Consider the following 12,953-nt stretch of genomic DNA (forward strand, 5'->3'; position numbering starts at 1 on the left):
AATTTATCCACTTTTTCCTCCATGTTGCATCCAGATTTGTTTTCTAAAATCCGGAATCAACTGTCATGAAAGTAATGCGATAACAGAGCCAAAACACTGTAAAGCTTAGTGGTCTATTCCAGTCCAGCACAGCATCTGTTTTAGCAGCCCCATCCAAGCAGTAATCCCATACGGATTTAATATCAAAGCACAAATATGAGTGAAAGAGATTTAATTTATTGACTACAATCTAAAGTAGAGCTACTAAGACTATTCAAAAATAATGTTTTTGGTAAGCATTTTCTTTCTCTTCCTGGTTTCTAGTAAGGATAGAAAAGGCTGCCATATTTCTGCTCAAGTGTAAGGAAAATTAAACACTATGGAGGCTCCCAGTGGGGGGCACTCCCATAAGTGACAGTCAGCCTGAGGCAATCGACAGCACTGCTGGAGTAAGCAAGCAGCCTCAGTGACAAGCAAATTAATCAGTTGGAAAACTATTGCACCATTTTCTGAAACTTCCGTGCAGGCTAAGCAGAGACCACGGACCTGACACTAACCCAGGCTGTAAAAATACAAATAGCTGCGTAAAGCAGTGGCTGTGTAAAGAGATGCTTATTCTCAGTAATTTACTTCTAGACAAGAATCATCCTTCTGAACTGGTGTGCTTGGTTTCTGAGGATGAAGAGACCAGGGGAAGACAAAGTGCGCCCTGCCTGTCAACACAAACAGCGTCGATGTAGCCTGTCGAGTGTGGAGATGAACACTGTGAGTGGACAACAGTCCAGTAATGGAAATATGCTGTACATTGGGTTTAGGGGGCTGGATGCCGTGCACTGCACACCTACCACTGATTCAGGGGTGATCTGCGGGAGGATGACCTGTTCACCAACAGAAGAAGAAAACCTTCTCCACAGCGGCCACCCTTCTGAAGGCGACCCGGATTTGGCTAAGATCTTGGAAGAGGTCAGGTACATTGCAAACAGATTCAGAGACCAGGATGAAGAGGAAGCCGTTTGCAATGAATGGAAGTTTGCAGCCTCTGTAGTGGATCGGCTCTGCTTGATGGCTTTTTCAGTCTTCACAATCATTTGTACAATTGGTATTTTGATGTCAGCACCAAACTTCGTAGAGGCTGTCTCTAAAGATTTTGCTTAACTATTAACTATGATTTAATTCTCTGAAGTATGATATGTAGCACACAAGAGTGTATTTTTTGTTTGACTGCTTGTTTTTAATAAGTATGCTGCTTCTCATTGTCCTTTTTCTTTTGCCCCCTCTGGCATCCCTCTCTGGTCCAGAGTTCCTGTCTGAAGAGTGGCACCATTTCAGAAGGGCTCCATGCCAGCTCCTCTGAGCACACTTGAGCACTCTCAAGTGGGTGCAAGTCCCTTCAGAATGACAGGGTATTGCACCAGCATCTTTCAGGCATTTTGAACCGGCTATTATAGAGTTATGGGTAGGCAATGGCAGAAATGTAATTTCTTCCAGACTTTTTTTTTTATTTTTAAATTAAGATAGAAGTTAGTCCATCTTAGCTACTTGAATAACTGACAGGAAGAACTTAAGTTCAGGAAAGGATCAAATCCAGATGAATGGAAGCTCAAACAGCAGAGAAAAAAGGGAAAACATATAACTTGCTTTCAATTACTGGTTCTTACTGAGTTGAGGTATGGAGCTCTTGCTCACAACCAGTAAGACCCACAACTCCCTCAATGCATTCTACATAGAGCACAAGTGAGGATTCTGAATTTGCCTGGAACACCAGAAACTTGAAAGTTAAGATGAAACAGCACATATCTTGTCCTTCTACTACATTTCTGGACTTGACACAAAAGTTTGGCCAGAATTCTTAAAACAGGCTTCACAGTAATTGTTGTGGTTTTTATTACAACTTCCTTCTGCTAAGAAAGACATTCTTTCAACTGATAACTTCAGTCAGTCTTTAGCCTTAATGATGATATAAAGAAAATGAAGGATTATGGTGATTTGACTTTCACCTGTCCATCAAAGAAAAATCCACACACTTGTCTCTTTACTGTTAACTCAATTCCAATGTGGAAAAAGTAACTGTCTCTTACAGGCTCAAGTATAAATGACAAGTCTAATGCAAAAAAAAGCTATTAAATCCTGGAATCAAGGTTTTAATTTCAAAATTAATTGTTTGATCTGTTATTTGCTTAGCCTTTTATAGACCTTTCTGTTGAGTCACCATAACATGTCCTAACAAGGAAACTGCACCCTTTCTGCTCAGTTTATTATCCAAGAAGCACTAATGAATAATAAAACTTCTGGGGGTTCAATACAAACTATAAGCTGTATATATATATATATACATATATATATATATATAACTGCATATATGTCCCTGGAAAGATTAAGACTTAAATACAAATTCTTTTAAGTCTAGACAGGCATTTTCAATGGCAAAAATAATAGTTCATCACTTTATTTATGTTATTTCTGATTCTGAAATTCTCCCATCAAGTTATGATTTTTCACGTGACTTCAGTGTATTAATGAATAGTGCTGACATGAGAATACCAAGACCTGAAATTCTGTGCTTGCAAAATAGCTAAGAATTAGTCTCATGACCAATAGAAATATTCCTGACCAGTGCTGTAAGTGGTGAAAGATGTGGTGGAGGATTAATTTAGCATTGACTGCTTGCTTGATCCTGCAGAAACCCAACGTTTTAGCTGAGGTAACAGACAAACAAATAGAGGGCTGTTGTAATACCATGTTTTTACTGTGAGATAAACTTGAAGCCTCAGTTTATCTCCCAAGATGGATTAAAATAGCCACTTAAATGCTTGCTCTCCCCTAGATATCAATTTATTTTCCAGAGGCTGCTCCCCTGAATGCAGAAGAATCAAATTTAATGTAAACCAAACCTAGAGTCACCACAGGTACAGTCCATCACCTGAGCTAAGCAGGTGACGGGGCAGGAGAAGTGAAAGGAAGCAGGTTATTTCTCACAGTTTGTGAGTTCTTTCTTCCTGAAGTTTCATTCAGAATCTTACACTATAAAGACCTGAGAACAGAACTGAAGTCCTTCTTGAAATCTTGTCTTGAAACCTTGTCTCTGAGAGTTACCTGTGAAGAATTTATTTTTTTTTTCAGGAACAATTATTAAGAATTAGCCTTGCAATAATTCCCACAAGTACTTTGTAGCCTGTAGATTGCATTTGAATAAGAAACCGAGTCCAAAATCTGAAATGTGAGTTTTGTTCATTTTATGACTAACATAGTGTGGGACATGCTGCTCTTCTGAGTAGCATTTCACAGAATCACAGAATTGTCTAGGTTGGAAGAGACCTCAAGATCATTGAGTCCAACCTCTGACCTAACACTAACAAGTCCTCCACTAAACCATATCACTAAGTTCAACATCTAAGCGTCTTTTAAAGACCTCCAGGGATGGTGACTCCACCAGTTCCCTGGGCAGCCCATTCCAATGCCTCACAACCCTCTCAGTAAAGAAGTTCTTCCTAAGATCCAACCTAAACTTCCCCTGGCGCAACTTTAGCCCGTTCCCCCTCGTCCTGTCACCAGGCACGTGGGAGAACAGACCAACCTCCACCTCGCTACAGCCTCCTTTAAGGTACCTGTAGAGAGCAATAAGGTCACCCCTGAGCCTCCTTTTCTCCAGGCTGAACAAGCCCAGCTCCCTCAGCTGCTCCTCTTAGGACTTGTTCTCCAGGCCCCTCACCAGCTTCGTCGCCCTTCTTTGGACCCACTCAAGCACCTCGATGTCCTTCTTGTAGCGAGGGGCCCAAAACTGAACACAGTACTCAAGGTGCAGCCTCACCAGAGCTGAGTACAGGGGGACAATCACTTCCCTAGCCCTGCTGGCCACGCTGCTTCTTGTGCAAGCCAGGATGCCGTTGGCCTTCTTGGCCACCTGAGCACACTGCTGGCTCATATTCAGCTGACTATCCACCAATACTCCCAGGTCCTTCTCCACCTGGCAGCTTTCCAACCAAATTTCTAGAATAGGCTTCTTGATTCAAATGTTGGTTAGCATCAATACTTTTCCTTCAGTAAGTATCCCTAAATAGCTACACAGAGTAACCCATTGAGTCTGTAACGTTTTGGAGTCCTTTTGGATAAGTATGTTAAAAAAAAAAAAAAAAAAAAAAAGATTTTTGGGGACTATCTTGTACAACGGGATGCAACTACTGCAATCATGTACAATAGTAATTTGACACATGTAATACAAGAAGCATGAGAATACCCCCCTTTTCACCAGAATCCATTTACACTATCTGTAGAAATCACCTTGCTATATATAAGAATTCTTTACAGAAGGAGGGAGAAAGCAATTTACAAATTGACAGTAAGCTTCATTAGCAACAACATACATGTCTGTGCTTAAAAGCTGGAGACTGGTAGCTGGCCTTTAGTGAAGTCCTTCTGAAGTTTGTAACGCTGGGATTACACTGTCAGCAAATACCACGTGTTAGTCAAATTAATTGTAAGGCTCCAGCATCATGCCTACAATACTGCCTTTAATATCAGCAGGATTAATGAAGGGGAAAAGTGAATTCTCATTTTTCTGCTGTCAACACAACCTGTAAACATTTGGTAATAACATGGTTATAAGTCTTAAACACAACAGTGACAGTCTCAGTTACATTATTCTGCATCTTTGAGTTAGGTTTTTGTGTAATTGAGCTGAGCAAAATTGGTACGTTTCTTGTCAAATTGTATGTGTCAAATATTTGTGTAAGCACTAAACGATATTTTGATCTAAATGCTGGGAAAATATTTACAATTCTGGACATGGAGATGGGAATTAAATATGGTATACAGTATGACTATACAATATGATAGACTGCATATTGATAGCAAGTATCTGTTATGATCTTACGAGTCCAGAAAATAGGGTAAGCAAGTGGTTCACCACAACTAAGCTATGACTTGTCTGACAAATTGAAAAGTTTGCTCTAGAGCTCAGCTGTCTTGTATAATACTATCTGTGAACAATGTATACTACTTTCTGTTTTTATATTGACTTGTATTGAATATTTAAAAAAATTTAATATGTAAACATTTTTATTTAAGCATTAATGCCAAAAATGTTCCAAACAAAATTTTAAAAGGTTAGTTTTAAATACAGATAAATTATTTAAACAGTATTTAAAAATCATAAATTATTTTATATAAGAATTGATAATACTATATACTTTTTTTTTAAAGGTTTCTTTAAAGTCTCTTTCCAATCTCTCTAGCTGCAGGATATAATCTCAGTTCACCTGTGACATTTCTGCTTTTCACTTTCTTTACCAAGAAAAGAAGGTAAAGCAACATCCTGTATTTCTTCCTTTTGTTATGCTACCTTTTACATTAAGTAATATTGCATAGAGGGCATTAGAAAGTGATGTTATATCTGCCAGGTACCGACTGTCATATAAGCAATTCAATACCTTTTCAGTCCAGTACAAATAAAAGATTTAGATCAAGAAAATTTTGATTCTTTCTCATTTTGCTAAGATGCAAATGAAATCAAGCAGTAAGAAATACGAACAACCATGGCAGAGAGAAAAATCTCCTTGTAAATACCATTCTGTGATGACAAAGGTCTTTGGTAATTAAAAATACATCATGTCCTCCTAGCAAAGCAGTCCTACACCAAAGTTATATATTTCTTCAGTCATGAACTGTCAAAGTTAACTGAGTAGGACTGAAATACGATATATGCTTTGGGGAATCAAGGGTTGCTGAAACACAAGTAACCCAAGACTTAATTCCCTCCTTGGTCTCCCAGGCTTGTACAGAACCCCTGAGGAAGACTAGTGTGGTGGAGGCCAACACGCCCAGTCAGACAGGCACGGAGCCACTACTGAACCCACTCTGGGTTTGGATCAGAGCTGCTGCTGGTCACAAAGTCAGGTGTGCAGGTGAGGCTGATGCCAATGGCTGCTCATTCGACCAAGCCAAAGCGCATGCCTCTCTTCCAGGGTGCTGACAAGCACTGACCTCAGACTTAACCCTGTCCTTGAGCTTGGTCACACAAGTTTAGCTCCGCACACGCTGTAGGCAGCTTCCTGGCCCTCTGTATACACCTATCGTCACACACACTCCATCTGAAGCATTTGGGAATGGGGATTGATTTCAGACTGCTAACTGCTACCGCTCTCAGGCATCTGGCCACCATACAGACTGCAAGGTGCTATGGCTTCGGAGCCGATATGCCGGCGGCTCCACCTCATTGCTCTGTGGGTGGCGACAGCCGCCAGAGCACTGGGTCTTGTGGCTGCAGAGGGAGTGCCAGCCGTCTTGTTTTAATCCTGTAACAACGATCAAAATACTTTTTCTCTTCAGCAAAAAGTGATTTCTTAGCCTAACATCATGATATTTTAATGTCAATATATCTCAAAAGGCTGCAAACAGCATATGCACACGCAATTACAGCAAATCTAACCTGGGAATCAAACGTGATTTTACCAGGACTACAAGCACATATGAAAGCCTTTTGCTGCCACCTTTTTTAAAAAGGCTTCTGCTGATTAGGGGGAAAGCTTAATGTTTGCGTAACATGTATTTCTGCCATTAAGCAATTTGCAGATAATGACATGGAGTGCAACAATCTCTCACATAAGCTCTCTCTTCCTGACTCAGAAAAGTCCTTCCATTCTTCTTCCTCCCCGTTCACTCCCATGACAGTATTCAGAATTGGGATTTATTAACAGAGTACAAGCGAGAGTGTTCAAGGCCAGAATTTAATATCAGTGTCTTAGCTGTATCCTTGCTGTGAAGATACCACTAGAAAATCACTGAGTACTCAGAGCTACAGTGACTCGTCCCTGTAAGTGAGCCATACTGCAACAGCAGTTTAAAATCCAAAGTAATTTGATCTGCATATTTTTACCTTAAAATAATAATTAAAATAATTAACAGTCACAACATGATGTAATACTACTTTGGGGTATGCATATATCAGAATAACATCCACAGAGATTTTCATTGTACCTAACCAATTCAGGATATAATCCAATGCCAGTAAAAGACCAAAAAATCTCTCTACTGAGTCCACAAGTCTTGGATTGGGAATACATTCAGTCCAACAAATCTCACAGTTATCATTTATGTATTACTCTGGTTCATGGTAGGCATGCAAATGTCTTAAGAATGAGCTAACTACTAAATATTTATATTAAATGGGCTTAAGGCTTAGAAACCAAAAATCTGGGATCTGCTCCCAGAGCAAGATATATCCACAACATCCTTCAAACAATATTATCTTATTTCACTGTATACGTGGATTTCATACAGCTGCAAATCACTTCCATAATAGCTTTGTTACCATACAGGCATTCCTGTTTGACGTTGCTTTTGCTGACACAACCCTGTCTTTCTTATCTCCAATTTCTGGCCAAAAGAAATCTAATTAGCAGACTACTTTGATCAGAAAAAAAATGTTACAGGACCAATGTTCAGAGAGAGTATGCAAGTTTAACCCTTGACTCAAGAGAGACTAGTTACAAAATTTGACATTATCACGCCAACCTGTGCACTAGAAGGAAAGCACTGCAATCGAGTATTCATGCCAACACTGCAGTGCGCATATGCCTGTCGCAGTGGAGGAAGCCTTCGTAGATGGCAGTGGCACAGCTGCAGCATGGAGCAGGCGAGCCAGGCCCTCTGTGGGGCATGTAAGGTGAATAAGCATTTTCCTGGTTCTCCCAGCTATGCTCCATGCGTGGGTATAATGAGAATATACTGTCTTCACTGGCTAGCACTTAGCTCAGCTTGCAAGATATTTCTTGCTTGTGGCTAAGTAATGACAGACTTAGAAGTGATGGGCTGCAGTATGTAGCCCAACACAATCATAATTCGGCTAAGACCACTCAGAATTTGTTTTTCCATCTTGCTGCCTTCTATTCTGGGAGAGTACATTCTCTCAGCAATTAAAGAGATAAGGGAGATTGCAGTGCAGGAGACGTTAGGAGTTCCTGTGTTTTTCTGCACTCCCTCCGCCCAGTTCTCTGGGAACTGCTGTTGTGGACTGTCCTACTACTCCCACGGGTCCCATATGTTGTCCACACCAAAAGGTTTCTGAAAGGATGGGGAAGGCTTTGCTGCTAAGAGATGCACATCAGCACCTTTCCTGTAGGGACCATGCTCCCCCACTGCACTGCTGCTAGTGAACTCCACGTGAAACCTGGAGAGCTCCAATGGGATCCAGCCAAGCAGTGCTGAGCTCAAATGACATCAGATGTTTGTCTTGAAAACTTCCAGGGATGGAGACTGCACAGCCTCTGGCAATCTGCTCCCACATTTGCTTGCCCTTGTGAAGAAACAGTTTCTTCTATCTAGCCTGTATCTTTCATCCCCCCCAAACAGCCATTATCTCTCATTCTCCTGTCACACACCACTGTGAAGAGCCTGGCTCTGTCTTCTGCTGACTTCCTCACAGATGGTCCAGGGCTGCAGTCCAGGCTCTGTGAGAAAAGGCTGGGGGAGCAGTGTTTGTTCAATTTGGGGATGAGGAGGCTTTGGAGAGACCTAACAGGATGCCCCTGCTCCCCCAGCCTCTCTTCACAGGGCCTGGCCTCCAGGCCTGGATCACCTCTGTGACCCTCTGCTGAACTTGCTCCAGTTTATCGAGGTCTCTCTTGTGCTGGAGGGGCCTCAAACTAGACACAACATTCCAGATGCTGTCTAATGAGTGCTAAGCTGAGAGCACATCCCTCCAGCTCGAGGCTATGCTCTCTCTGATACAACTGAGCACACCACTGAATTCGTCTGCTGCCAGAGCTCTGGGCTTGCTTGTGTGCAGCCTGCAGCTACTGAGAGCCCTGTGGCCTTTTTCACAGAACCGCCCCACATCCCCAGGCCTGTATCATCACAGGGGAGCTCTTTCTTCCCCGGTGTAGGACTTCCCATTTTTCCTTACTGAATTGCAGCAAGTCCTTGTGGGCCTCTTCCTGCAGGCTGTGTAGGTCTCTCACTGTGGCAGCCCTGCCGTTGGTGATGCCCTCACTTTGGTGTCACTGAAAACTTGATGGAAGAGCCCTCTATCACTTCCTCTAGACCACTGATAAAGACACTAAACAGGTTCAGGATAGACGCCCTGCAGTAATCCATTTGTTTCCAAACCATGAGTATGACCCATTAACCAGGACCACCTGAGCCCAATCAACAAATGAGTTTTTTCTTTTTTACCCATTGAGCTGTTACTTGCAGTTTGACTTTTAAAAACAAATTTCCTTTTCTGTCTTTTTATTTTTCTTCCCTTAAGCAAGCCTTTGACATAGATCCAGGAATCCTTCAGAACAACTTTTAAAAATAATGCTGCCAGCTCACAGAAAGTCAGTGAGACATGGCAGCATGAAGAAGTTGCACTGTTTGCTGAGAAGTTGTAGTTTGGATTAGGGTTTAATTGGCTACTGCAGAGGACAGTATGAACATCCTTGTCTTGTTTTTTCTTGACTATCAGAAATGGGCTTAAACTGTAGTAAACTGAAACCAGGCTAACAATATGCACAGTGTTCGTAGTTTTTTCTTCATTAAATCAATTTTAAAATCTATTGAAGACGAACTGCTGCATCTTTTTTTTTTTTGCAGTCAAGGTTAATACTCATTACCCTATCTGGAATTAGCAAAGACCTGCTGTAACTTTGATTCATGGACACTTTGCACACTGTCCATGTTGTCTATAATTGAAAGTAACTTCCAGTGAAGAGACTAGAAACTCCTATAGGACTAGCTGCCAAAGTGTCACCTTTTAAAACAAGCTATTAAAGGTAAAAGGGGGATATGAAGGACTGACAGAGAATGGGGGGAGGCACATTACACAGCACCAGCGAGGTGCAGCATACAGCACCAGTACCAGACATGTACAACAGAGGCCACACAGCCCGCAGGCAGCTTCTTTGAACAGCAGTTGCTCTTTGGGCCTGATGGAGCTGAGACAGGGCAGGTCCACATGGACTAGGGGACAGACCAGCCACACTTCAATTTGGGTCCTTAACATACATGTGTAGAGCCTCCTCTGTGACAACTCATCTGAACTGCACTTGATCTAAAGACATACGTACGCATAGATCTTGTTATAGCTTCAAACGTTGTCCCTTTTATCTAACTCTGAGAACATCTCCACTACTCTCCCCATTTCTGTGTGTTTATATAAAATCTGCCTCCTTAGGAAGGCCAAGTTAAACAAAAGATATCAAAAGATGTAAATAAACGTTTATATAATGTTCTGAAAACTGTATACAGAGAAACTGTGTCTAAAATATGCTGTATATTAGCTCAAAACCAGTACAGCTGATATTGCTAAAAATATACTCGAATTCATAGCTTTCCAGTAGTTTTTCAGTTGTAGTAATATGCCAGGGCTTTGTGTGTGCCAGCTGATAAATGGGACAGGGAAATGACCTTCTTGCTGAAATTTTGTAGCAATCTGTGTGGATTGAATGGTGTGTAAGTAAAAACTCCGAAGGCCAGCACAGCTTTTAGCCCTAGCGCACTATAGCCTGTCTTTTAAAAAAGCTCACTGTTCGTTTTCAATCATTTAATGGATTGTTCCGTGCACCCAGTGGAAGCCAGCCCATAATGAATTGCACTGCAGAGATCTGAAGCATCCAACCTCGGTTCTGAAAGACGGGATTCATGCCCACTAAATACAGTAATAAAAGCCCATTCATTTTCTCATGCATTTTCCCTAATGCACTGGAAAATGTCCTATCTACTTGCAGCAATATAAAACCTGCACAGCACAAATTCTGAGACTCACATCTCCAGGCATTGACTTTACCATATTTTAACAGTAACCCTACATCTGTGTAATTGGCAGAAGACTTAGAGAGCAATATTATAAACAAAACGTCCCTGCTCCACAGCTTCTGATGGTTCAAGCTCTTCTGCTCCATCCTACAAAGACCCCAAGAATAGTGGTATTATGTCTTTGCAGAGAAGACAGAGTAATAACAACAAAAGATGTTTTATCAGAGCTAAACCATGCCAGAACTTTTTGCATAACAACAGAGACTTTATGAATTGCAATATTTGTCGCCTTTGATACAGAAACCTACCACTGGGGCTCAATATTAACTTATTATCCAGTCCTTTGAGATATCAGAGATGGCATTTTTAATGTCTGTTTTCTCATTTGTAGGCAGTGTTTGGTCAAAGAGCTTCCGTTACTGACAATTTTCACAAAGGGATCTCATGTCCAGTGAGGGTGCAGAACATCTTCTCTTGAACAGAGTTAGAGTGTAAAGCTACAGGAGTCTTTCTATAAAGCCAAAAACTGCATAATTGGTTTGGAAAACTTATCTGTGATAGGGAGCATCATGAGGTTACAGGTAGTCCATAATACTTTTCGTCAGCCAGTAGCAGCACTGATTTTCCCATTCAGTCGATAAAACAGGCATTTGGCATTCCACAGAACCCAGTGTACGTGGTAGCAGACCACTGATAGAAAGGCAGACATACTTGTGACTTTCATCATCAGTAGTTCAAAGGGAAGTGTAAGGCAGTCAATTTTCAGTTCCTGCACTGCAGAATACTCAGTCTGCTATTTTGTGACAGAGCAGAGCATGAACTCCTGCTGAGTCAGAAAGCTGCTGAAGATGTGTGAGCGTGGAAATGCTTGCTTGCAGGCAGGCACACTGAGTCATATCGCCATTTGATACCAGGCAAGTATCTGCAGGGAAGAGGGAGTACAACAACTCTTTGCAGGCGGAACTTCACTGAGGGAAAAACTCTACAGGAAAGAAGTTCAACCTTTCCTCCAAGACTTGATCCTCTTTGCCTGTCTAGCTAACAAGAATGGAAACACAAATGAAGAATACTCTATTATTATCAAGTGTATTGGAAAGCTTTGCGTACAGACAGAACCTTTCTTATTACTCCCTTTTCAAATAAATAGAAATATGCACATACAACAATGCCAGAAAAAATGTTTTTTCTCTAGATAAGATGTGAACAGATTTTGTTTACCTGTAATTCACCGGCCCACTGGCTGCAGAGATTAAGGCAAGAGCCAGAACTGAGGCATATTTAGTCATTTAACATTGTCCTGGTCTCAGTTAGAACAGAGTTAATTTTCTTCCTAGTAGCTGGTAGAATGCTATGTTTTGGCTTAGGATGAGAAGAGTGCTTATAACACCCTGATGCTTTAATTGTTGCAGAGCAGTGCTTATACTAAGCCAAGGACATCTCAGCTTCTTGCTCTGTCCTGCCAATGGGCAGGCTGGGGGTGCAGTAAGAGCTGGGAGGGGACAGACCCAGGACAGGTGACTCAAACTAGCCAAGGGGGTATTCCATACCATATGGGGTCATGCTAAACAATATATAGGGGTGGCTAGCTGAGGGGAGGGGGCAGGACTGCTCGGGGTTAGGCTGGGCATTGGTCAGCGGGTGGTGAGCAATTGCATTGTGCATCACTTCTTTGTACACATTACTATTAGTAGTACTATTATCGTCATTGTACTATTATTATTATTGTTGTTATTATTATTGTTATTATTATTTTCCTGTCTTATTAAACTGTCTTTATCTCAACTCACGGGCTTCACTTTCCATTTCTCTTCCCCGTCCCAGAGAGGGAGGGGAGAGGGTGAGCAAACGGCTGTGTGGTGTTTAGCTGCCATCCGGGTTAAACCATATATTACTATATACTAACCGAATCAAATCTTTCTCATTTTTGTTCATTTTGTTGTTATTTTTTAAAGCATAAAAGTTTTAAGATTTTCAAACAATGGTCAGATGAGAATGGGTGTACTTTGCTCTGAAGAATGGGGTAAGAAGTAAATGAAGGGGTGCTCTTTGGAAAAGACAAATGACTTCTCAGGGGACATGAAAAGCAACTTAGAAATCTTCAGAAATGAAAAGCATGAACTGACTATGGTGAGGATTGCCTGATATTAGAGAGACAGCAGAGCCACTGCCCTGTATGATGTCTGGAATCTTTTAAGTACTATATCCATGTGAGTTATACATGGTTTCTATTACAAGTTCAGAAT

General features: G+C 41.3%; 1 protein-coding gene and 1 long non-coding RNA gene across 5 annotated transcripts in view; one reads left to right on the top strand and one right to left on the bottom strand.

The window, feature by feature from the left end:
* Positions 1-5,124, top strand: part of CHRNA7 (cholinergic receptor nicotinic alpha 7 subunit) — a 42,994-nt gene extending 37,870 nt beyond the window's left edge. Inside the window, exon 10 of one of the 2 annotated variants that reach the window (XM_027467126.3) lies at positions 616-5,124. In XM_027467126.3, the coding sequence (XP_027322927.1) occupies positions 616-1,134 (519 nt within the window). In that variant the 3' untranslated portion in view covers positions 1,135-5,124. The remainder of the gene's footprint in view (positions 1-615) is intronic. The other variant, XM_038184875.2, reaches the window with a different exon arrangement.
* Positions 5,017-12,953, bottom strand: part of LOC119718005 (uncharacterized) — a 71,510-nt gene continuing 63,573 nt past the window's right edge. For 2 of the 3 annotated variants that reach the window (XR_011812156.1, XR_005268562.2), the window contains one exon: positions 5,017-11,632. This is a non-coding gene — a long non-coding RNA (uncharacterized lncRNA). Of the gene's footprint in view, positions 11,749-12,953 lie in introns of all 3 variants that reach the window. The other variant, XR_011812158.1, reaches the window with a different exon arrangement.

Source organism: Anas platyrhynchos, chromosome 11 (assembly GCF_047663525.1).
Source record: "Anas platyrhynchos isolate ZD024472 breed Pekin duck chromosome 11, IASCAAS_PekinDuck_T2T, whole genome shotgun sequence".
Taxonomy (NCBI): Eukaryota; Metazoa; Chordata; class Aves; order Anseriformes; family Anatidae; genus Anas; species Anas platyrhynchos.